General features: G+C 45.1%; 1 protein-coding gene across 1 annotated transcript; it reads right to left on the reverse strand.

Moving 5' to 3' along the window:
* Positions 1-123: 123 nt before the first annotated feature.
* On the reverse strand, positions 124-26,815 carry LOC101725411 (NEDD4-like E3 ubiquitin-protein ligase WWP1). The gene is given in 8 exon segments (XM_087190832.1): positions 124-167; positions 170-2,047; positions 2,050-2,343; positions 2,346-2,624; positions 2,806-2,830; positions 6,946-7,040; positions 26,287-26,420; positions 26,514-26,815. Coding segments are annotated over 8 exon segments (3,051 nt in total).

Genomic DNA, 26,815 nt, shown 5'->3' on the forward strand with positions numbered 1-26,815 from the left:
TTTGAGAGGTTCAGACAATTCACTGCACAAAATGAACAGCTTATGTGCACTATCTGCACAATTTTTCTTGGCTGGGGTATTTAAATGCAAGCGCTCCTCCGAGACAAGAAGCCACATTCATTCTTATCCAAATCCCTCTGTCTCTTCTATTGCAAAAAGAAGTTTTCCTTTAGTTGTTCATAACTCTTATGTGGTGGTAGATCCAAGCAATTAAAACATGTATGGCTTCTTGGTAACCAGGTATCTTTCCCAACTTTTTCCATACAAAATTTTTGAGGTCCATTACTTCCCATGAGCTCAGCAAATCCTCCCAGAGGTAAGCAGCAGTTTCCAGTGACAAACTGCAATAGTTGCATTCTCACTTCATTGTCTGTCTCTTTCACAAACTGCCAAAACCAAATTGTTTGTTTGCTGTTTCTTGTATAATGTTGATAAATGGTATTTCTTTGCCAATCTGCTAAGTCAACCTCCTGCATGCCATACAGCATAACCTTCAATTCTTTTTCAACAAAGTATCGTAGCCACTGAAGTGGAACAACTTCATTAAAACCATCAAGGAAAGCTTTGGTCTGTTCTTGTACTCCTCGAGAAAAACGCCATTCTGCCATTAAACCAATATATTCATCTTTATTCTCCTCAGTGACCAGGATGTTAGAACCTCCCAACTTCAGGTCATGTGAAGTAACCTTGCCCCAAATCTCCATGTCAACAGAGAAATACATTTCTATGCCACATTCTTCAATGTTGTTATCTCTTATCCAGATAAGGGAGTTATAAAATTCAGTACCAATGGATTCCAAATCCATAATAGTAAGGTTATTACTTAGCATGTGCTTGTAGAATGGTAAAGAGAAGCCAGTATCAATAAACTTTCCATGAAATAGTGCCATTGCAATAAAGCTACCAATAAAACAGGAGTATGAAAGATGGTCTGGATTAATAGTTGATGCTGGGTTAATCTGTAGACAATAGCTGTTTTTGCCCAGATACTCAAATAAGCAATACATTGGGTTCAAAACTTCATGTGAAAGAAAGAAAAACCATTCTCTTGCTAGGCCACCATAATCAAGTCCTTCTTCTCCTCTAAATATTACATATAATTGTCTCCTCAAATCACAGGGTTTTAATGCCATAATCTGTTGAAAGGAATCTTCAGATAGTGTCTGCTGGGACACGTTGATCTTTACATGGCTGGGTAATGCATTAAACTGGCACAGATAACGGAAGTGGGCAAGTTTCCACCTAAGGCTGCGCTCATAAGCAGTCTGCAGACCACCCCTAGTTGCAGATGACTTCCCATTGTGAGGATCTTTGAATGTTGTTGTTCTTGTGCTATGATCAACAAAGTACCTAACACCTTCCCGAGCATACCTAATTTCCCAGCCTTTTGGCAAGGGTTCTTCTTTCTGCAAACCCTGAGTTCTCGGGTCTTCCCATTGAGTTGTTTTTGTGTTATGATTCACAAAGTACACCCTGTCTGTTGAATCCACTCTTTTTTCCCAGCCTGGTGGCAAAGGTCCATGTAGGTCATTTTCTGCAGCTAGCATTGAAGCCAGGTAGAGGTATGGCTGGCTGAACTGTTGCATAGCTCCCCGTAGCTGGTTCTGGTAAGACTGACACTATTTAAAATTTTGAATGGATTCCATGGTAGGCCGCTGCCGTGGTGTTGTTCTGGTGTTATGATCCACATAATAAACCCTTCCACGATCATCAACTCTTCTTTCCCAGCCTGGAGGTAAAGGTTCTGGTCTCTCCCATGTGGTAGTTCGAGTGTTATGATCTGCATAATAGGTTCTACCATAAGGATTTTTTCTCTGTTCCCACCCTGATGGCAAAGATTCTGTGTTGGTATTTCTTGACTGCCTTCATACAGGTTCCATACACCCATCTGGCTGCCTAATTCTGTCAAAAGCAGAGTTACTTCCAGAATTAGAGGAGCCAGGGTCTAATATACTCCTAGCTTCAGATTCCAGTTCTGCACTGGAGGAAGGAACACTTTCACTGTGTTCTGAGGAAGCCACTGTCTCTTGAATGGGAGGATCTTCTATGTAGCACAAGGGCAATTTGAAGTTAAAGTGGTTTCTTCAGATGCTACAGGAATATCCATGGCGGAAGCATTATCAGTTGGTGCAGATGAGGATGATTCTCCATTAACAGCGTCACTGGTAGGCTCAGATGAGAGTGATTTTGGAGCTGGTGTATTTTTGGGTCTGGCAGCAACCTGAGACGGAGGTGAAGGTGCACTGTCTCCATTAACTATACACGAATGGCATGCGTTTTGGACTATAGTATTTGTAGGTACATGGTTATCTGCTCCATTAGTACCTTCAACAGCCAACCTGTTGTCCTTGCTGAAGGCTCTCCATTTTCATATAAGGCATCACCATTTCTCTGTGTTTCTATGGTCGGAGATGAGGTGCAGTTTGGTAGATTTTCTTGCTCAATCACCAGTCCATAAAGCACAACTGTCAATTCACCAGTTTGCCCTATGCTGTTCTTGTTTTCCAAGGAAAGTTTTAATTGTTCTTTTACTCTTTCCAATTTTGTATTGTGCATTAACAGAGCTGGTTTCAAATCTATAGTTGCTCTTCCTAATAAAGCATCTGCTTTCAAAGTATGATGACAGACAAATACAGTTACAAATACCACATTCCTTATAACATATATTTTTTGACTTCTGCTTGGGTTTGACATGCTGTCCTGGTTGTTTCAATGAGCTTTCCCCCTGTATAACTATTCTATTGCTCTTTAACAGATTGCCACAAACCTAGAGTTTAAATCAACATGGAGTTTTTAACTTACAGTTCCAAAGGTCATAGTCCAAAGCTGTCTCACGGGGCCAAAGTCAGGGTGTCAGTGGGGCTGATTTCTCCTGCAAGCTGTGGGAGAACTGCTTTCCTCCTGCCTGCCTCCCTTGGGCTGCCCGGGCTCATTGGCCCCTCTGACCTACGAGACCACCCTGGCCAGCTGGGCCTTTCTTGCTGCCATCTCCTGGGTGCTTTCTCTTCAGCCTTCCTTGGCCCTGAGGAGCCTGCATTTACATTGGCTCCACCTGGATGACATTCTCATTTCCAGTCAGCTGGTTAGCGGTCCTGTAACTTCACATATGCACAGGTTGCAGGGAGGAAGCCGGACTTCTTTGGGAAACCATGATTCCGTCACTGTCCCCCACAGTGTGTGCTATACAGATGGCTCCTGTGCTGTGGGTGTACGCAGATGTGCACGCTCCCACTCTCACGGGGGATTTCTTAAACAGTTGTGTTGTGGCCCTCAGCATCGGCTCTCAATGTATTACAGTCGGCTTTCATTCTTCCACTGCACAGCAGCCGAGCTCCAGGCTATCAGTTACCCACACTCTGTGACACCCAAGGTTAATTGGCGTCCTCTCAGGATATGGACCTTCACGAAATCCAAATGTTTAAGCATGAGAGTTTCAGTCTTGTTCTTGCTCTTGCTGCAGTGAAAAGAGGGTTAGATTAGGCAGGACTGCTTCACACCATCGTTTTCTGACCTCAGCCCTTTCTAAAAATGGTCCTGTTATCCCCATGAGCCAAGTGCTGCCCTGACTGCTTTGCATACAGCTGGCAGATGAGGGGACAGAAAAGAGAAGATGGTGTAAGACTGAAATTTTTAAAGGAGCTAGGAATGCCACGAAGGCGCTGTGGGGCACCTGCTGCCTCCACTGGGCATAATGCGGGCCCTTGCCCGACACACCTGCTGAGCCGGGACTTGGACCTAGCAGGTGGCCAGGAAGCGCATCAGCGTCGCGGGCATCGGGTGGCGCCCTTTCCTTCCCAGACCCCCACGGTCGCCCGAGACCACCCCAGACAGTTCCTGGAAAGGTCAGGGCTTTTCAGACCCTAGGTAATTTGTGATAGATTTGGAAGTTTGAGCTAACTTAGTTTTGTACAATCCTGTTACTCTCTCTCCCTAAATGTCTTCATTTCATTTTCCATTCTTTATTAGTGCTCTATTTTTGCTTACTCATTTTAACCTCTCCTTGTGGCTATATTTTGTCATTTACTACACATCCTTTGGAATCTGTATTCTATTGTGACCCCCTGACATGTGAACACACACACACACACACACACACACACACACATCTTCAAATACTTTTCAATTTGATAAATGAACTTAAATCTGGACATTTCTCTGCAAACCTCAATTCATGGTAAACATTTTCCACTGGTCCCTGTCAAAAGGCCAGCAGGGGGAGTTGGCAGTTTCCTTAACAAAAACTCAGCATGTTTTTTCAAGCCCAGGTCCTCAGCAGTTTTATTCTAAGTTGTGGCTGCATAGATCAATACTAAAAGCAATACTACTAATAGTAATATTGATGATTGTAGGTAGCATTTGTTGATCTATTTGCCAAGCACCAGAGTAAGGATTCATATGTATTTACTTAGTCCACAAAACAAATTCTTTTCCCCCAAATTTCAAAGAAAACATGAACTCTTTGCCTTTAAATGTGAAATTTTCATTTTGTCCAAACTTATAATGATTATCTAAAGGTCTTTTTTGATTCTTTTATTTACTTTTTTGCAGCATTTGACCTACTTCTTTCCCTTCTAAGTGTCATCTCCAATGGGTTAAACACATCTTATTACAGTGATCCATGCATACTCATGTTTATAGCAGTGCAATTCATGATAACTAAATCTTGAAAGTAACCTATATGTCCAACAGCAGATGAGTAGATGAAGAAAATGTGGCATCTACCCACGGTGAAGCACTACTCTGTCATAAAGAAGGGCAAACTGGAGTCATTTGGAGGAAAAGGGCTGCACCTTGAGACAATAATATTTAGTGAAATAAATCAGACACACACGCTTACATATCTCATGGTTTCTGTTGTATGAGAAAGCTAAAATATAAATAAAGAGCCAAATAAAAGGTGAATCATAGAAAGTAGGGAGGTGGGTCTTTGTCGAATGGGAAAGGGATCAAGAAATGGAGTAGGGAGGAGGAGGAGGACGGGATGAGAAGGATGGAGATGTGCTGTGCGCGCCAGCTCCACACAGGGAGGGCAAACCACAGTGCCACAAGCGTGGGTGAATAATAAAAAAGAAACACAGAAGAATGCTTTGTCACAATGATGACAGCTAAGCTGGGCCAACGTCAGTTATCAGCCTGTGTTACATGCCTGTGAGAACTGTCATGTAAGATACTCCAGGAAATCGGTACTCGGTCCACTTTACAAAAGGAAAACAGAGGCAAAGAAAGAATTAAACCTTGCCTGAGGTCACATGGATTCAAAAATGGAAGGACAAGCCACAGGTGGCCCCGGTGACGGCGCCAGAGGCTCAGACCCCAGGGGACAGCACTGTTTCCCAGTTCCCATCCGTTCCCTCCCATGGTCCGTGCACTCCCCTCTGCAGGGATCGCTCCGCCCAGCCCGGGCACAATTCAAAAAACCATAATTTACTAAAATTAAAAATGAGGTACAGTTTTTGTATGTGCATTTTAAAAATAACTGTGTTCTTCAATAAAACAATACTAGATATGACTGTATCAAAAGAATAAAATACTTAGGAATAAATTTAACCACAAGTGAAAGATCTATACATGGATAAATATAAAACATTGATGAAAGCAATGGAAGATAACACAAATAAATAGAAAAATATTCCATGCTCATGGATTAGAAGTTAATAGTGGTAAAATGCCCCTAATGCCCAAAGTGATGTTTAAATTCTATTCAATCCCTATCAGATTCCAGTGATGTTTTCACAGAACTGTGAAACACAACCCTAAAATTCATATGGGAGCACAAAAGACCCCAAGCGGTCAAAATGACACTGAGAAAAGCAAATGAAGCGAGGGCATTGCTTCCTGATTGCCGATTGCATTCCAGAGCTGTCAGCATCAAAACAGCATGACACTGTATCTGAACAGACACTGTGATAATGGAAGGAAACAGGAAACTCAGCCAGGAAGCCAAGCACACGTGGTCTGGGGATTTTCAGCAAGGACACCAAGAATCCACAGTGCAGACAGGATGCCTTCTTCAGCCACAGGCATGGAGGCAGGAGGATGTCTGGTCTCAGACACGAGTCACGCAGCAGGTCACGCACTCCCAGGCAAGAAGGGAGGCCGAATGCCTGCAGAAGGACATGGGGGAGACGCCTGGATGCTGCTCTTGGCAGAGACATTTTGGATATGACACTGAAAGTTTGGGGGAAAAGCAAAAATAAATAATTGAGACTACATCAAGCTAAAAATACTTTGCACAGCAAAGAAACAGCACTCATCATGAAGGAAATGCAGATCATAACCCCTGTAAGCTACCATCCCTCCCCTGCCCGGGCGCTGTCATCAGACGGAGATAACAGGCATGGCCAGGATGTGGGCTAAGGGAATCTCATGCGGTGGGCAGGGATAGAATTGGCCACGGTGGGAGTCGGCATAGAAGATCCTCATGGTGGTACAGAACATTTAATGTAGAAGGAACATGTGGGCAGATCCCTCTGAAGGTGCATCCTCAGGAAGTGAAGTCAGAGGCAAGGAGAAGTGTGTCCCTCCAGTCGGAGCATTACTCACCACGGCCAGAGAATGGGGCCACCCAGGTGAGCTCTGAGGGGTGAGTGGACAGGAAAACACAGCGTACAAAACACACACTCATCTAAATGTGCCACGTGGTGCCGTGGGATGTGTGTGTTATAACGGAGAACCGCTCAGCCTTCTCAAGGAGGGGAACGCAGCCATTTGGATAACATGATGATCCCGAAGGACACGATGCTCAGTGAAGCAAGCTAGGCACAGAAAGAAGAAGGGGGCATGATTGCACTTACGGCTAAAATCCAAAATGAAATTTGAATTCACAGAAACAGGCAGCAGAATGGTGGTCATTATGGGTGAGAAGAACAGGAGACAGGAGAAATATTGGTAAAGGCTGCAGACCAGCAGACCCGTGAGCTGAGTAACTAGAGATTTAGGCTGCACCTCCAGGATGACGGTCGGTGTGGCATCGCACACTGGACATGCGCTGCGCTTAACTGCTGGTGTGTTGATTGCAGACAGACACATGGGCGACCGTGCTGGGGGGCGGGGGGCGGATCAGATAACTCTCACCTGGTGGCAATCATTTCAGTGTGTCCGCGTATGTCCGAAGGTCACGCCATATACTTCAGTGCACACAATTTAAAAATAGACACATGCATACGTGAAAAATTGTTGACATATTTTCTTTTAACTTCTGAATTTTCAGAATTTCTAAGGTGAAATTGGAAGTGAAGTTTGATTTTCATGAGGTTCTCATTCTGCTATCTTTAAAAGCTGCATTTTAACTTGGGTGCTTTGGCAAAGCTGTGACCCCAGCACTCCTGGAGGATCACAAGTTTGAGCCCAGCCTGGGCAACTTAGCGAGAACCTGTCTGAAAAATGCAAGCGTGAGTGGTGAATGAATGAGTAAATGAATGGCTGGGAATGTAGCTCAGTGAGAAGGCCCAGGTTCAAGCCTCAGCACCATATGAAAACGATGCAAAGCAAAAATCTAACCTGGTACTTTTATTCTTTTAGTAAAATTTTTCTGAATAAGACACAATTCTGGCACTTAAGAATCAAATGCAAATTTGGCCCACTTCAGTTCTACCTACAGGTGTTTACAAGGAGCAGGAAGCAATGAAGGTAATTGTTGAGGAAGATTTTAAGTTCAAAGTTTAAGAAGCAAGATGCAGTAATAAGCCTGATAAATAAAAAGAGAATTAGGAACCAACATGTGTCCCCCACACCTGGAACAGTTGACTAATCCATGAATGGATAGCATGTTCCCTAGCAGGCAACAAGAACAAATATTGTCTCCTATCCTTGACTAATCAAATGTTTGTGGCGAACTCTGTAGTTGCAAAATCACACACAAATCATTGTAAATCCCTGCACACAATGAGCTGCGAGACAGTTCAGTCCAGAGTCTCCTGGCTTTTCTCTGAGTCACATTGTGCGAATCCTGGTAATTCTAACTTCAGCAATTCACATGCATATATAAAAACTAGTAAATGTTGTGTTTACTGGTATCAGTATCAGAGAGAAATTTCCCGTTTATTACCAGGAGGAGAATGTCCACAAGACTGGGGCTCTGTTGACATTTCCCCAGATGACATATTCCCAAAGTGCTCCCTAGCTTTGGTGGTAAGGAATGTAGATACATTCTTATTTGAATACCAGTGCTGACCTCTACCCAGTGACACTTGTCAACTTTGAAAGTGAAGAGTGTAAAACTGCCTAGATTTCCATGGTGATTAACTTTGCTGACCTTTTTCACCAGTTCTTATTTTTGAGGATTTGTAGTTCAAAGGAAGGCCTAGAGCTTGGCCCTACGAAGTAGTATATGCACACATTCATGCAAACTGCCCCAGATGTTCACTTTAGGTTTCTTTTGCATCCTAAAGAAGCTGCCCTCACTTAATGGTGTTTCCTAAATTTCTATTTGATTTTTCTGCTTGCTCCTGGCTTCCCTGATGTATGATATGTGTCTTCATTTGTTTAGATTTTTTTTCCAACAAAAGCCGGAAGGATACATGCAAAATTAGTTTGAATAAAATTAATTATTCCAGTCACAAGTAAAGATAATCACACTTGCTACTTGCTAATAATAACAAAACAGTTTGATCTTCCTTTTTCTTTTCTCAGTCTTTAAAAAAACAATCAGGTCAAGGTTTTGGTCACCACTATGTAATTGTAATAACAGCAGCAGAAGCATTAAAAAAACCCTATTATTTTCACTTTATTCTTTCGACCCCTACATGTCTACATTTGCATGAGTTTATATTAAGCCCAATAACATTAGCATAGGTTTATAAATAATCCAGATTTAATCTATCAGTAGTTGAAACGGTATAGTGAGGTCTCTATCTGTACAGTTGTATAACAGAACGCATTCTGTTCTGCAGACCATGACGGCAGCAGTGTAATAAAGATGTGTTCCCCGTCAGTTGTGCTGGTGTGGAATTAGAAGGAGGTGGCTCATGTGGGGAACACCCTTCCCTTGGGCCCAGTGCTGATTCATTTAAGGCTTAGAGCTAATAGTCTTATCACCTCCTGTGACACAGAACTGGCCAGAGGCCCAGACGAGAGCATTTAATTGGATGAGTGATTATGAATTCTAAAGACAATATAAATCAAAGGACTGCAAGAATGGGGCTGCTACTTTGTCACAACTGTATCTTTGGCAAATTAATAGCTCCCTCCCTCCCCAGACGGTCCTGTGTTAACCTTGTGCAGGGCTTCAGCATGCGAAGAGGGCCAGGCTGTGGCCCGGACCCCAGGCAAGGCAGTGTAACATTATCCGGGACCACCAGATGTCATGCATTCATTGTTCATGATTTGATGTCTCCGGGATTGTGGAGTATGCACAGAGGGAAAGTTAGGGCAGCTGCTCCATGGGTAAGAGGATTCTTTCCAGAGCTGCGTTGCGTCAGCTGATAAAATGTAACCCTCCATCTGGGCTATGTGCTGCCTTTGACACTGGGAGGGTGTTAAGGAGAAACGCTGTTTTCATGTTGGTTTAATTTTCTTGAACGTGTTTTTTAATTTTAATTTTCCCTCCAGCTGTTTCTATTTTTAATTAATTCAATGAGTGACTCTTGACTGTTTTCTATTTAATTTTAGATGCTAGAAAGACAGATTTCCTGATCCTTGAAGATTGGGTAGTGCAGTCCATAATTAATAGAAAAATAGTCTAACACAGTCCAACTGCGGTGGGGTCGCTGGTCGGAGGCTCTGGTAGGCAGTGACTTCAGGCCCAGGATGCCTATCCGACTTAAATGGTATGGAGGAAGAGAGGGAAGTTACACTGCCGGCATTCTCCCAAAGCCTGTGCCCACACGGTGGGACTGCAGGAGCTGTGCTGTCCACCCAGCGGTCCCAGTCTGTCCAGCTCCCCTTCAGCCCTGGGGTGGGTGAGGCCCAGGAAGGCCCGACCTTGGTGAGCTCAACGTTGCTCAAGCACAGGCAGAGCCTGACACGAACAGCGGAGAGTGGTGTGCTGGTCACACTCCTCCACTGGGAAGCGGCCCTTTCTGGTATGGACATTGTGCTGTGCCAGCCACATGCACACAGGAGAACACTAGAGGAAGGTGAGGACACAGCCTTTGGAGTAGGTCATTAGCCATGAGTCCTGAGAATGAAAGCTAAGAGCCATTTCTACACGTCAGGAATAACAGTAAACTCTCTGCATGAATCATGCCGCTTAATACTGATCCTTAATACTTACTGCACACCTACAAGGTCAGTATGTAACTTCATTCCTGGGCTCTAAGTGAAGACACAGCGAGCGAAGGGCTAACTTACACACAGGCTGGCTTCTGTCTGCAGATCCCGGCATCTGCATGGCTTTTTGGGAGGTGGGCTGGGTGACCACTGTGGGGAAAGCAGCATTTAAACTTAGGACGTGTCTAGCAAGTTCCTGACATAACTATTTGTTGAACAAAGGTGAAAGTGGAAGAGAGGGAAGAAAAATGCAATGAGGGGAAAAGGAAGGGAAGGAGCAAGGAAAAGTCACATTTCAAGAGCTGCAAGAGGACAGTCATGGTCCAATGACAATTCCCGTGCCCTGTCTACGTGCAATGAAGTTTTCCCGAAAGGAACTGAGCCCGTACTAAGCATGCTGTCTGTGTTCTCGGGTGTGCAGGGGAAGATGTGCCTTCCGAGGTTATTTCCTTTCATCCTCCATGTTTAAAAATGTACACATAACTGGTCACTCCCCGGTATGCACCAGAGTCCCGCTGTTACACCGGGGTAGTGCGCAGAGTCCGTGCACTTTGCTGAGCCACCTGGTGTGGGCCACACAACTCCCGCCTAACACAGACAAGCGCCCCTCGGGCACACTAGCACCTGTGCACTGACCTCGAATTCCCTTCGTCTGATGGGCATGCAATTTTGGCTTCTACTTTTGTGTCTCTTTTCCAGCTTCCTCCCTTTCTACACGTTTTGTATTCAGCCACCTCACCCAACTTCCAGCAGCGCTTTTATCTCTTGCTCACTTATCAAAGCCAAGGGTATGGAATTCTGCAAGCAAGGTCTGACTTCAGTAGCAGAGTAGCTCTCCTCTTGGACATCTTGTCTACCTTAAGCACATTCTGTTGGTAAGGATTATTTAAAAACTACATATGACATATTCATGATCCCAGCATTGGTCCTTTGGTAGCTTTGATCTCATGTTGGTTTCTGTCTTTTAGCCTCAGTTTAAGAGTCTTGCTCAGATTCTCTATTTCTGGGTGTGTTCTGACTGCGTGGCCCTATTTCAGAGCCATCCTTCACGGGTCCTGGAGCAGAGAATCCCACAGACAGAGAGCCGCTCATTCACTGGCAGCACTGGAAACATGGTGGGGCTGGAGAGGCATGCGGCAGCACCTTGGCCTCCTCCAGGAGCCTGGGGAGGTGCCTCGCTAGGAAACTCAGTTCCACGGGCACTGGCAGATGAGGTGGCTTTGGGGCCCAGGCTCCTGGCAGTGCCCAGCCACCAACAGACATGCGCTGTACTCCACAGCAGCCTCTGTACCATGTCAAGTCCCGGATTTGAGCATCTCTGATCACCTAGTGCCATCACTCAGTACTCTCCCAAGTACTGGTGGGCTGGACTGGCACCAGTGTGATTCCCTCCCTGGGCCAGGAAGGAGCTTTCCCCGGAATGCTGTAGGAAACGACTTGAACAGTGAGTCCTTAGAACCAATCCGAGGTGGACAGGTCAGTAGGGGTGGACAGGTCAGCAGGCCAGAACTAAAGGCGATCGGATTCGGATTTGAAGGTGATGAGCAGGGCAGGGGAGGGGATGCCTTTGAGGCCCAGCACTGGGTTGTGCAGGGGGTTTCATCCGCTAAGCTCCAGGAAGGGCTGGCTCCACCCTGTGTGCAGTGGACAGTGGCCGTGGAGCAGGGTGGTGTGCAAGGCCTGACAAGGAGCAAGAGAAAGAGGGAGCAGTTCGCACTCGGCACATCCTGCTAGCTCATGGTTTCACCTGGGCCACTTCTGACCCTTACATACACTCACATAGCGGGTAAAATAGATTTTCAAAGTTCACTTTACATTATCAGTGGACAAAGTCGGACATGGAGTCCCAAGCATCAAAGGAAGTGACAGCTGGCCCTGCACCTCCACTTCCCAAGGCGCCTGAGGGAGAAGCTGGAGCAGCTCCACAGGACTCATGGGCCAGGAGTAAGGGTCAAGGCACAGACCTTGATTCACAGTGAAATTAGGTTATGGAATACTTTTGTAAAGATACTTTGCCTGTGCCGAGAAATATATAGGACTTCAGTACTCAACATCACTTGAACTTAAATTAATTAATTGCATTTAACTGCTGCTATTAATAGGCAATGTATGGCATCACAGGTAGGTTGGAAAAACTCTAAATCCCTACTGTGTGGATTTCATTCCAGTTTTATTGTTTATCTTGGACAAATTCCTGATTCCTTGTGTGCCTTAGTTTCCTCACTGGTAAAACTGTATCTTCTTCATAGACACTGTTACCGGGACTAATGTAGTAATGCATTCAAAACCCTAGTGTGCATGTTATAAATCATTTTTATTATTTTATCATTAATGTAGTTTTTCTTTACCCTCAATTTACGAGCTTCTTGGAATCAGAAGGATTGTTATTACTTTGTTTTGAGACAGGGTCTCACTGTGTCCCCAGGCTGGTCTCAAACTTTGGGGCCTAGGGACGCTCCCACATCAGCCTCCCCAGCAGCTGGGCTGCAGGTGTTCAGAGGAATATTAAAACACTCCAGAAAACAGAAGCAAAGCACTGTGGGAGAGCAGACACCTGGGTTGAGTTCTTTGCTCTCGGCAGTTTTGTTTGCGGTAACTGAGTGATGCTGCTGAGCTGTTTGGGTCAAATTATTAGACTGTGCTACTTCTGATGGTGTGAAAAGACATTTTCCTCCCAAAGGGAAGAGTATACGCAAGGGCGTGGCAGCCAAAGGCAGCAAGCTGGCCTGAGCTCCTAAAGCAGGAAGCTGCTGCCCGGATGGGAATCAGAGTCACAGGGATTGGGACGCGAAACCAGCCCGGTCATGCCGAGACTTAGCTTCCTGCTGCAGGCACTGCAGCTCTGCTGGTTTCTGGGGATAATTCCTGTGCACCAGTGAGGTGTGTGGGATCAAACAGCTCTGCCTCGCGCCTTTTGGACATGCTGGATCTTTATAGGTATTTAAAAAAGTGGACACATGAAGCTGATGACCTTCGCTTTTTAGTGGCTTCGCCTTAGTGTCCTCAGTCTGCTAAGGACAGATGTTCCGAGGAACGAGGACTGTGCAATTTGAGCTGCTCACTTTCCCAGGCTTAAGTTCCAGGTTTTCTTGTGGAGAAATCAGTTTCTTTCCTTGCAGTGAAATGGGAACATGATCTGGAGGTTTTCCCTGGGACTGAACCCCACTGTGGGGCGCGCACTGGCCAGGTGCTGAGGAAGAGGGCCAGGCTTGCATACTTTCCCTTCGCTCTCTGCCTCAGGAGGTGAGGACAGCGGCCTGCAGCGGCCTGTGTTGGACCCGGTCAGGCTTTCTCTACGCACCCTCCTGCTTGCGCCTGCAGCACCGGGGTCTCCAAGGTTATGTCCTCAGTTTCATGTTTTAATGTTTAGTGGACAGTAAAAAATCAATAGTGAGCGTTACATAAGTTTATAACGCAGGGCGACTTTCCACACAACCAATTAATATAAATCCAAGAAAAGCAATGATTGGCAAGGCCATGCAGAAGTGGAGATGCTTCACATCATCATGTTCAGCACTGTGATCCCAGTGGAGCACGAGGTCTCCCGGCCTCCTGGCTGCTCTGCATGCTGCTGACGTCCTGCCCTCCAGGAGCACAGCTCTCCTTCCCAGGAAGGAATCCTCTTCCCCAAGCTGGTCTCTGGCAGGGAGCTTTTTTTTTAAGGAAGGTGACAATGAATACCTCTGAGCACACCACCAATTCCCACATGAGAACATTACCATGTTTTAAAGAGCACATGATTTCAGAATTAGATTTGGGATCAAAATTACACCCTGATTCTTACGTAACTGTTTGTGAGCTTGGGTAACTTACTTTCTCAAGCTCCAGAGGGGGGTAACAATATCTGCTCTTGGGGTGTGCCAGAGATTACAGAGGAAGCCGAGCTGGTAGCACTGCCCTGGGGAGCGTTGTCCTCGCCAGGCGTCCGGCAGCCCTGTGCGCCCACCCTGGCTGCAGCGTGCCTCCTGACTCCTGGGAGCCTTCCTTTGCTGAGATGGGAACACTGAGATTTCCCTAGAACTATTATTCTAAACCTGCTCCCTCCATGGAGTGCTCCTGGGTGCTGGCGGCGGGTGCTATGGAGGGACTTGGCAGCAGGAGAAGCACCTTCCGCATGGTTCTGTGTCTGAGGTAACGCGCTTGCTGCACTCTGCTGCAATAGGGTGGGCCACAAACCCCAGACCCAGACAATCCGAGTCTTCCTCTGTTAGCTAACAAGGAAAGTTAAGGGATAGACGGGGTAGGGCATGGCAGCCTGAAGCTCTCCCAGCTCTTCATCACAGAGGAAACGATCTCCTTCCACTGGGATCATGATGTGGCAGGACGCAGGAGAGAGGTGTCTTCAGCTGTCTTGCCCACTACATAAAAAGTAAAAGCGTAGGAAGAGGAGGAAAGGGGAGGGGAGGGGCAGGGGAGAGAGAACCATCTAGCATCAGCTGGATCCCTAAACACAAACCCGAGTGACTACCTTTGTCCAACGCTTCCTCACTTTATTCGTCTATTTTTTTTTAAGAGTCGGAAAAATTTATTGAAAGATAGCTTTGGTCTATAAGAGACAGCAGGGGAACTGGAAAGTAGGTTGGCCCTTTATTTATCTATTTAAGTTGGGCTTCTATTCATTATCGGTAAAAAGCATTCTGGAAACTTTTTTTTTTTTTTTTTTGCTGCTAGAAAGTACTTTGCCCAAGATGATTTTAAAAAGAATGCTCAGTCAGCACTTTTACATGTCAGAAGGGCTCTACCCAAAACTACGTAGTGTTTTCAGTGTTTATGTCCTTAGTACTAAGAGCTAAACTGAGGATGACAAAGTGGGGCCAGAGCTGCTTCAGTTAAGGGGACATTAACTTTGGCACTAGGCGGCTTCTTTTTGTGCTAAATGCACCTCGGGGGTAGAAAGGTCACGTGGCTATGTCTCCCCCCCGGACACCCACAGCAGCACCAGAAGCACCCAGGGACAGGGTGTGAATGGGGGGAGCCTTGCTGGGTTCCCCACAGCTCCCTGAATCGTCCTCACCACGAGAGCCCCAGATGAGGATCCCAGGAGCCACGCAGGAAAGGGGAGGCGCACGGTGGGTTAAGCTTCAAGTTTTTCCTCACAATTTTAGTGCAATAAGGGTTACAAGTAAAACTGTACATCTTAAGGAGCTCTAATGTAGGTTGTGACTGCAGTTAAAATGTTGTAGTCTATGCTTAAAATTTCCCCAGGTGGTGGATCCGAAGTGCTCTTCTTACAAACACACAAAAAAGTAATGATGTGAGTTGTGAATATGCCGATTAGCTTGACTGTGACTAATTCACAATATTCGTATTTCCTTAACCATTTCCCTACTTCTCCAGTCTTTCTTCTCTCTTTCATTTCTCCTTCCCCCACTCATGGATTTGTCTTGAAAAGACCCACAGCTTTTCAATCTCTCCTTAAATTGTTATTATTTTAATTTTCATTTTTATGGCTGCCTGTTTGCAGTGCATGAGGTCACATGCTCGTGTCCTCTTCTGATGTCCATGCCACCTGTGCCACCTGGGAGGCGATTCCAGATGCCCACACTGGTGCTTGGGTGCTGAGAGACTGGAAGGATAAAGGGCTGTTTCTTATTTTCCGGGGTTATAATTTTAGTGAGGTAAAAACACATCTTAATATTTATAAGGCATTCTTTATACATTGCTACAATGTTTTTGGTTGGCTTACGTGGAAAACCGCATCCCAGAGTCTATAAAGCCTGGGAGTATACGCATGCAGTGTCTTAAGCATTTTCTGTTTTGCTCGCAGGCGCTTTTACTGCTGCACGTTTCTGAAGATGAGTTTTCCCCAACACTAACATTAGACAAAAAGTTTCGGGTTTGTTCTGCAACACTTCCCACCATGCTAGCCTGGTCCTTCTCTCTGGGTGCTTCTCAGTAAAAGTCCCTATTTGTGGGCAAAATTTCTCCCAACTTTAAGAAGACCGCCGGAGCTCAGGACAGAATGGCAAGTAGCAGCAGAAGAGGACAGCTATGAACTCCCACCACCCCGTGCTCATTTCATGGACTCGTAGAACACTTAAATTGGAAGCAAACTTGAAGATCATCTAGTCTGACGTCCTCCTTAACACAGGGATCTCCTGCATATCGTTCTTGACAAGTTTATAAAAATTCACCCGAGGGGTCCAGGCTCTGAACCAAGACTCAGAAGTGCATGCTGTGGAGCAGGAAAGAATGTGTTCCTGGGTTGCACTCAGAAAGGCCTCGAAGGGCGGCTTTCCCTGTCACGACTAATGCTACACTACTCTCGATTTCCTAAGACCTTAGTGTGCAGAATATATTACTTTTTAAACCACACTTTCTTTCAGGAATTTGGAGAACTTTCTTTCTGAAATTGATTTGAACCCAAATGGCAAAAGTTATAACTCGGAATGTATTTTATTTATATTATGCAAATGTATCTAAGGCACAGGTTTGTGCACTGGAAAATCCCCTCTCACCCACTAACCAGACTTTGCACTAATGCACTTTCTTGGCCCTGGATGGTCTCAGAGACATGGCATCTGTCTTCAGAGAGCTTATAGTTTGGGAACGAAAAGGGAAATAAGCAAGTCATCCTATAGACTTCTTGGACTTTTCTAATAGTGGGGAAAGTCATGTGAGTGTGCACTGCAAGTATGTACCAGGTTCAGGATGCCCAGTGTCTTTCCTGGATGATGCATGTTTAAGTTGAGACCCAAAGAAATAAAAGTTATCAAGACACAGCAATAAATAGTATGCTTGATGGCTCTACAAAAAGATATCGCAGTGGGCTGAAGGAAATGGAAAACAGCCATGACAAACCAACACGGCAGGAGTGTGATTAAAACCAAGGCCCAGAACGGAGTGGAGAGGTGGGCATGGCTCAGACTCTGCAGGGCACTCAGTGAGGGATTAGCACTTTGTGCTAAGGAAAATGGGAGCTAATGAAGATATTTTAGCCAAATTACAGGAAGCAGGTTGTGTTTGACACTGCATCCAGGAAGGGGTGCGTTTGAGCCAGTCCAAGCTGGTATGGAGAGCAACTGCTAACTATGCAGCCATTTTGTGCACTGCTAAGGAAACAGCTGGCAGCTTGAAACTGGCCCTGGTGGGACTATTTGCATATTGGAAATTGTCAAATGCCACAAATAAATGTTTTGTTGTTTGGTCTTCTGTGTTGCTGGAAAGCTGTTTTAGCAGCACACCCTGCACGGGTGTAAGCAAGGAGGAAAATGCCGCCTCCACTGGGGTGATCTCAACAGGGAGTGGGCTGTGTGTCTGAGGAACTTTCGGGCAGGATCTGTCTTTGCGGCAGTAGGTATGGAGACGGAGGACGGGCATCGTGCCTTCCAGGTTCGACTCCACCTCCTCACGCTTGCTGCCTTCACACTCTCTGCATCCTTACGGTTCATGGGAACAAAGGTCAGACTCTTCAGACTGCACACAGTACATTTGTTTCTTTAAACTTAGCCTAGATTCTCATTAACAAATTAATAACTCAAGGCAGCGTAAAGCAGGTCCTGTGTATGCTTGGGCAGAAGCCAGCCCCTCCTCTGGAGTTGACTGATGAGGTTCTCCAAGCTCTGGAAGATGTGCTCCAGGCGTAGAGGGTGGGCTGGACTTGAACCTGTCTGTCCTCAGCAGATTCCGCAAGGATGACCTTTCTCCAAGGCAGTGTGGAAGCAGATGTGAGGGTTCTGTGAAAGTTTTATTTGTGAGTTCTCTTTGGTTTTCAATAAGAATTACCCGTACTCCGAGAGATTAAGAAGCAGAAGAGAAACCGTTCTTTATTTTGGCAAATCCCACGGCCCCGCAGTTGCATCACAGGTGTCCCAGCTCCGGACACTTTGAGTATGCGTGTGCACTTTGAATATGGAGCAGCAAGTTTTTCTCGTGGTGTCAGATGACGGGGATGGCGCCCTTCACCCATGCTCGGCCTTTCTGGGACTGAAAAGCCATCTCCTGCCCTTTTTCTGCCCAAGGGTGACTCTGACAGAGGCAGGTGTCAGGAATGAGGCCCTCTGACAGCAGGGTGAAACCCTCTCCCATTTGAAGCATTCTCGCCAGAGGTGTTTGCAATCTGCCTCCCATTTTCCCTTCCTCTGCAAACCTGTTTGAAGATAAAGCCTTGTGAGCGGCGCCCTGTCAGCTTCCTGCGGAGTGTGAACTCACAGTCCTCCCTCGGCTACAGAGCGCATCCTTTAACAAGCTCCCCGTGACCAGGAACGAGTTCCAGACCCCTCTGCAACGTGCTGGCTGCCCTGGCCCTGCTCCCCCGGAGGGATCCAGGATATCTCAGAAAGCATCTGACCGCGTGATGAGAGAACCCCGAGACAAGGTGCGGGGTGATTCCTTGTCTGTTAAGTCATCCCAGCTCAGAGCTAGGAGATGAAAAGTGGCTTTGGGGAATTTCACAGCTTCAGTAAAATGCGGAGAGTGTGAAGACACCCTGGAGACACGAGGTTTGCTGCTGCTGCTATGGCCATCACGTTTTACTGCAAAGATATACAGAGAAGCCAAATGTATTAAGCGGTGTTTCGTTTTCGTCTTTAATTCAAGTTTCCGTAACCCCACCTGGTCATACACGATGCCCGGGACTTAGGGCCACGGTGCGGGCAGAACAGGCAGAGTCCCTCCCTCCCCTGGGACACGGATCTGGGAGTAAACAGCTGGATGAAGGAGCTCTACCTGCCACAGAATAGGTGCTGAGCACATCTTCACTTACAATTCCTTCCAACTTGAAAAATAGTTTTATTTTGAAGTAATTTTAGTTTCCAGGAGAATCACAGGAAGGTACAGGGAGTTCTCTATTCCCCTATGGTTAACATCTTTATCTTGCATAGTAACATGGTCAACACTGAGATACTGATATCAGTGCAACGCTACTTACCATATATGGATTTTATTATCTTTTTCCTCAATGATTTCTTGCTGTTCTGGTGGCCACACCCAGGCAGGACATTGCAGGCGGTGGTCCTATCTCCTTAGTCTTCTTCAGTCCCTGACGATCCTCCCTTGGTCTTCCCTTGTTTCTTACCCATTGGAGAAGCCCTCAGGTGAAGTTTGTCTGAGGACTAGAGATGGTGGACTGGGGGATGAAAACCAAAGGGAAGAAATTACCTTCACTTATTTTGAGAATCATTCAAACACATATTTGAAGGAATTAACTGCATTTTGGTGACAGGAAGTGACAGCTGCAGCAGAGAATACTACTGAAAATATTAATGTTCTTGGGTTGTTTATGATTGTTAAGAATAATCTTGTACAGTGGACCTCAAGTTATGACCGGCCTGACATACAAACAACTTGGGTTAATTAGGTCAATGGAAGATTCATCCACCTCTTGTTATCTATAGTGTGTACCCAGGTAAACATCCAGACCTTAGCTGTATTGACTTATGGCCAACTTGAGTTACAACCAGCCCTCAGGAACCAATTGAGTTTGTAAGTCAAGGGTCCACTGTGTTTCCTGAAGAGAGACCATACATCTTCACCCAGATGGCAGTCCTTAGAACCGGCTCAGAAACGACTCACTTTAGGAGGAAAACTCAGCTCTTCTTGAAAACATGAACACACGCAGAGGGGAGGTCTACGCAGAGAGACCACCAACTTTGAAGTGTCCCAGATAAACCAGGGGTCACTCAGAAATACTAGAACCACAAATTCAAATTGGACACAAACACGTAGTGTTTTTTCAAAGCATCGTTCAGAGATCCAGGGATTTCCGATCTGAAATGGAATCTTGTTATCAGACCCCAGACTTTGTGGCCTTTACGTTTTGATACCCCGAGAAAATCTGCTCCAGTCCCATATTCTCAAAGGCGTGTGGCCCTGCGTGGCGAGTGACAGTCCCTCCCTTGGTCTGAGACGGGAGGAGGCTCCGTGGACAGGATCGGCCTCTCGCAGAGATCAGGCCGCTGTCTCGGTGACTGCGAGCCTTTGGTGGAGTCAAGCCCAGAGTGTCCCCTCAGGGACCGGGAACACATCCGACAGTGTGCATCTGAGGGCAGCGCAGTCTTGTGTGGGAGATTTCTTTTATCTGTGGTAACAGCTGCACCAGCAGTGACTGCATTTTAGAACAGAATATCATAAAGATACGTATCTGCATGGCAAACACTGTAGGTAATTTTAGGAAAAAATGATATCATGCAGAAACTGCTTCTAACAATCATCAGTAGAAAGGAGCTAAAAAGCACTTGTATGAGGTCATGTTGCATCTTTTGGAAATGGCTTTCTCTCGGGTTTACAAATAGGGCAGAATCCCTCCCGGTCCCTAGCCGAAATGTGAGACTCCAGGAATCTGACTGTGGGCTGTTTCACCTTTCCCTGTCTACTCACCTGCCACTACAACACTGACCCCTTTGTTCAAGCACTTCTGACCTTCTGTCCATCTCTCTGTCACCTATGTATCATCAACACATCTATCTATCATCTATCTATCTTAGTTATTGGATGATCATTATTATCACTTTATTACTGTATTACTGTCCATTGTTATTCAGAACAAAAATGATAATAAAAGACATGACCTAAGTTTTTTAGTTTTTTAATTCTACTCAGATTATAGATATTTTGGATGAGGGAGACTAAATGACTATATGTATGGTATGATAAAAAGAGTAGTGCCCTTAGATTTGAAAAATGTATCCCAGGAAGATACGTTGACATGAATCCCCTCAAGATCTCCCCTCATGTTGGACACACTCAACCCAGCCTTCTCCAGTCCTGGAGTCCTCTTGCCTGGGTCTTTAGCTGGGCTACCACGGGTGCCTCAATGTCTTGAATGGATTCAAAACATTGACCTTTCATGGTCACTTTGACTTTTGGGTGCCAGATCTAGTGAACAGGGTGAATGAAGATACACAGTAATGTTTCTAGGAGCTGCCTTTGGGTTGGATGGCACTGGGCAGCAGCACTCATTGGATGTGTGGTCGCACTTCATAAAGACACTCAGGAAAGAGGACTTCCAGAACTGCTTCAGAAAGTGGCAAGAACAGTGGGACTGTGTCTCTGAAGCAAGGGGGAAATTTGACTAGTGGCAATGTGTCTTTTACTGTCATATATTTTTCAAATTTAACATGGACCATATTTTTCAATCACCCTTTATATATTTCAAAAAAGACAAGCTCAAACAAAAATTGAATATTCTGCCAACAGTAATAATGAGGGAATTACTACCAAACGTCCTTTTTTCTTTATTACAAATGCTGGCTTGGGAGGCCTCGCTTCTAAGAATGTGCTTATCTAATGAAGTAGCGCTACATAATTTGAGCTTTAACATTACCCAGAAATTTGGCTAAGTTTCATAGCGGACACACATCTTATCACTCACACAGGAGATTTCAGGGAAGCAGACGCATGCCTGTTTCTGATCACGTGCCTCAACGTCACATTTAGATGAGAGAAGTTTAAATTGCAGCTCTTATTTAAAATATGAGTGTCACAGTGCTAAGCTCATACATAAGAGCGTGAAACTCATTTAGGAGTGGGATTATGAGCCTCACACTACAGAGTCACGAGCCTCTCTTTTCAGTGTCAGTTACGTATTGGGGATTATCTTGATAAGGCAAATTATCACTACATTCAAAAATTAATGTTCCTCTTGTGGTAATAAAGTAAATGCTGACCAAGAATTTAGCATTGAAAGTCAAATAACCCATTTGTTGCTTTACTCAAAAGCCCCGATGTAGTTAGTTGATATTTTATTAGTATTAAAAATAAGGTAGTATGTTAGAAAATTAGATATCTGTGACAGTGGAAAAATAATAATAAATGTTCATTAAATTTTTATTTTTAAAGTTTGGTGATATACATTTTTGGGGTCAAAAGTAATATTAGCACCTGATATTTACTTCTAGTACCCTCCCTTCAAAAAATGAGAAAATTTGCATTGTAATGAAGATTTTTAAAAGATACCTGTCCATAATTTCCTAGGGCATAATGGATTAGGGCATTACATGTTGTGAAATGAGCAATTAATATGTGTGACAATTAAAAATCAAACATAAGCTAGTAAGATGCTTCACGCCTTCAAGAATGGTCGCGTGCTGTCACGGGGGCGGTGCCCACCTGGACTCTCCGGAGTCCCCTGACTGGTGGCAACACTGTTGCCACCGTGTCTGGACCCATCAGAGATGTCACCAGCTTCCTAACTGCCCTGCTGCTTTGGGTTTTCTTTCCTTTTCAGTATGTATTGCACACCTGCTCCAGAAGAAAGTCAATCTTGTTCTCATATCTTATTTGGAAATCTTCACTGGTTTCCTTTTCTTCTTTTTAAAACTTTGTTAGTACATGTTTTCGATGCGTGAAGTTTGTATTCGTCTGGGGGAGCAGGTGCGTGTACATAACACAGATTGCTTCTTTTTTTAACCCCATACCCTTCCCACCCACATCCTCCCCTTTGTTTCTAACACCCCTTTCGCCGTTCTTACTCTTATTGCTATTCCTAGCCCATGTTTATGACATATAATGCTTACAGTCATCCTGAGTACGTGGTACCTATGTATGGCATGTCTTACATCTTACTTCCGTTTCCTTTCCCCTCTCCCCTCTCCCTGAGCCTCCTGGACCCCTTCCCTTTCTTAAGAGATCTATTGCCTTATTTCCTTCTATCCATCTTTTATGTTTCTTTGTTTGTACCTTGACATTCAAATGAGGATACCATGTGGCATTTAACCTTGTGTGTCTGATTTATTTCACTCAGCATTATATTTTTCCAGTGCCTCTATTTTTCTACAAATGTCTTGAATTTATCCTTCTTTATAGCTGAGTAGTATTCCATTATTTATAGATAACACATTTTCTTTATCCATTTGTCTGTTGATGGGCCTACAGACTGCTTCCAAGATTTAACTACTATGAACTCTGCTGCTATAAATAATTGGTATGCACCTATCACTGTAATATGATGTCTTTAGTTCTTTGGGGAAGATATCCAGAAGGGGAATAGCTGGGTCAAATGGAATTTCTAAATTAATTCTTTGAGAAATCTCCATAGTGATTTCCATGATGGCTGCACCAGGTTCTAATGCAGAAGGGTTCCTTTTCACCTCAGCCACACTAGCATCTGTCAGTCCTTGGCTCTCGGTGATTGTCATTCTTTCTTACCTTTGTTTTAATTTGCATTTCTCTCATGACCAGAGATACTGAACATATTTTCCTATGTGTCACAGGGAAAGAGCAAAATGAAGGTAATTAATTGACACATCTTGGTAATATCTCTCAATGTCAGTGGCCTCAGTTCTCCAGTCACAAGACACAGGCAGGCAGACTGGGTCAGAAAACAGAATCCAACCGTCTGTTGCACTCAAGAACTTCATCTAATCCAGAGACATTCAAAGACAAAAATCAAAAGATGGAAAACAATATTTCATGCAGCAGGAGCTTCAAAATAACCAGATGTAGCAATTATAATCTCAGACAATGTAAACTTCAAGCTAAAATTGATCATAAGAGACAAAGAAGGCCACTACAAACCAGTTAAAGGAACAATCCAACAAGAAGAGATAACGCTTGAAGCATTTATGCAATGAATACTGGAGCACCTAGCTACATGAAATGAATACTGCTAAACCTAAAATATCAAATAAACACTAGTGCCATCATAGTGGATGATCTCAATACCCCATGTTCACGAAGAGGTGGATCAACTAAACAAAAAATCAATGAGGAAATGTCAGAGCTGCACCAGACCCTCGGCCACAGAGACCTAATGGATATCTAGGAGTATTTCACCCCTCCACTACCGAGTATACTTTCTTCTTTGCAGCACACGGAATTTCTTTTCTTCTACAGAGTAGTTGTGTTCAAATTATTATTAGTTCTCCAAAGCTTTATATAGCCAACCACAAAATGACTTTTGTAATTCATCTGCCACTATTCTTCACATTTTTCCTTCACCATTCTTATCTCTTAAAGGAAACATACTTATTATTTCTTCTATAACATCTGCCTTCTCACTTTATTGTAATTTTTATCCCTCTTTCCAGTTTGTGTTCTTTCCAATTATTTATTATTATTTATGTGATCTCATATTAGAGGCTGATCAGACATCCATCCACCTGACCAAGGATATGGCGGCAGGATGACAAAAGACAAGACGAGATCTTTATCGCATGAGGGGGCCCAGGAAGGTCAGAGCTCTTTCCGGGCTAAGACGCTGCCTCCTGGAGCTCCCCACTGTTTATTGAGCACACAGCTTCTTAAAGGAGTAAGGGGCGGCACAGGGAGCAGTGGCGAGGACAGCACTGACATGGGCAGGGTCCCAGCCACCAGGGAACGAGACGTCCTAGCAGGAGCAGATCGCTGATTAATGGCAAATCTGCTTTCCCATAGATTAATTTCTGCCTCTATAGAGGTTTTCTGTACGAGTCGTGCTGCCCTCAGCCGCATTACTGTCCTGCCATCCAGGCCTCACAGTGTCAGGGATCCCTGAGGCCTCTGCTGGGACCAGTGGTGTGGGGAGTTCCTTTCCCACACTGACTGCTGATCTTCAGGCAGCCATGTGGGCTAACAGGAGGATGTGGACTTTTAATATGAAAAGCCAGTTTAGGAGTTTGCAGCTCGCTCAGGGTGGGCTCCATCAGTCCTGGGTATGGAACCCAGGGCCTCGAGCATGCTAAGTAAGGGCTCTACCACCGAGCTACAGGCTCCACACTCAGCTCCTGTTTGGCAACTTTAAACCAAGTTAATCTCTTCTCCGAAGATCGATCACATCCGTCTCCTGAAGGTGATCCAGAGATGTTTTTGCCTTATCCTTTTTTATGTGATGTAATTTAATTCTTGGGCTTCCATTTAAATGCATATGGTTTCAGGGTTCTTTGGGGCCCACATTGCATATTTTAGTCTTTGGAATTCTGGCCTAAAACAATGACCTGACCTTAGAATAGGCTATTACAACATCGAGGCCCTAACCACCACTCTTGCGCCGAAAGCCCATCAACCCCTCTCTGACTCAGTTTGCTCCTCTCTGAGTGAGATGAACTCATTCTTAGGAGTGCAGCGACCACAGTAGTACTCATACATGGGTTCTCAGGGCCCCAGGTCTTGCTTTCCCTGCTGGAGTAGTGCTCACTGAGGTGTGCAGGAATTATTTATTAAATAGATTAAAAAAGAATTACATTTATCTGTTGAGTCATCATTTAAATGGTCATCTCAGGATGTTTCAAAATCTAACCCCTCAAAGTTGAGAGCTGTATGTTTCTCTATGAAAATTCTTTGATGCGTTTCATAAGAATCAGTTATATTTGGGCTTAATTTCATATTAACATGTCAAAATAACCAAAAGCAAAATCCCAGAGAGACAGTCTTGGACCTGACAAAGCTGGCTCATGGCTGGCTCTGTCACGGATGGAAACAGATGACAGCAAGAGTCCCACAGGAGGGCTCCTGGGTTCTGATACGGTGTTGGAGGAAGGTCTGAGGCAGAGACACATTCTGCTAACACAGAGGAAAGCGGCTAGTGGAGCACCGGAGGTGAGGTATTTGGGAACAAGAGCAACGGAGATGGAAGGATTTGTCTTTAGCTGTCTGGGCCTGCCCGTCTCAAAAACAGTGAGGATGCCCGAGCTGTCAGATGTGTGCTAACTGTGGCAGAAAGTACCGAACATAATTAGAAACATGATTCCATGCACCTATTACATGTACCTGCAAGACTCCCTGATGTTTGAATTCACACTCGTGAAAGCACTGTAATAGTTGTACACTCGTATTTATACATGTGACTTAAAGATCATTGACATTATTAATCGTAATAAAGTCATATAAATAAACTTGTGTTCAATACTTAATTTGATTAAAGGAATGTGAAAATTATATACATATATATATATATACTAAAAATCATTTTCTGTTGGCCAAATAAATTTCATGTCATAGAATGTACTCCACTACCTAAAAAAAAAGCAGTAAAAATATAAAGATTTCCTTGGTGCTTACATCAAAGCACGTTCTTTTCTTTCCTTTGACAAACGCGTCATTGTTCCTATCATTAAAACACATCTGCGCTGGGATACCGTGCACCGTCGGGAGAGACTGCTTTCCGGAATGTTCCACAGAGACGGAGGGACAGGACAGAGAGGAGGAAAGAAAGGGGAAAACCTTGGGGGATGATGACGATGGAGCTTTTGGGATGCGGAACAGGACCGAGAGTCAGGAGGGGCAGAGGGTGGGCACTAAGGGAAAGGCCGGAGGCGCGCTGCGTGCGGACCGACGGCAAGGAACGTGGACGCGTCCTGCAAACACGGCCGAAAGAGCAGGTCTGCGGCCCTCCTGACGGCGCTGATCACTGTGCTGAAAGGTGCCGCTACCACAGAGACATCATTTACCTCATGTATCTCAGCTTTAGTTCTTTTAAAGGATTAGGGAAGCAGGAACACCGTCTGCTTCCGAGGGTTTTGAGGTATAGAAAGCTCCCAGCGCAGCGTCCTGGGTCAGTGTCGCGCTTGGCTTCCCCTCGCGCTGCTTTCCTGAGGAGCCCAGGACCCTCGTGCGGAGCCGGCTCCCTGATCTGCCAGTCGTTCATCTCTGCCCACCGCTCCAGCAAGGACAAGGCCACAGACACTGCTTCCGGGTTCCGCGCCCCCTGGGAACCCAGCTGCAGCCTGCCCAGGCCCCGAGCTCCAGGCAT

The sequence above is a fragment of the Heterocephalus glaber genome, unplaced genomic scaffold (assembly GCF_053883595.1).
Source record: "Heterocephalus glaber isolate CG9 unplaced genomic scaffold, H.glaber_assembly_v1.0 deba00001556, whole genome shotgun sequence".
In the NCBI taxonomy this organism is placed as follows: Eukaryota; Metazoa; Chordata; class Mammalia; order Rodentia; family Bathyergidae; genus Heterocephalus; species Heterocephalus glaber.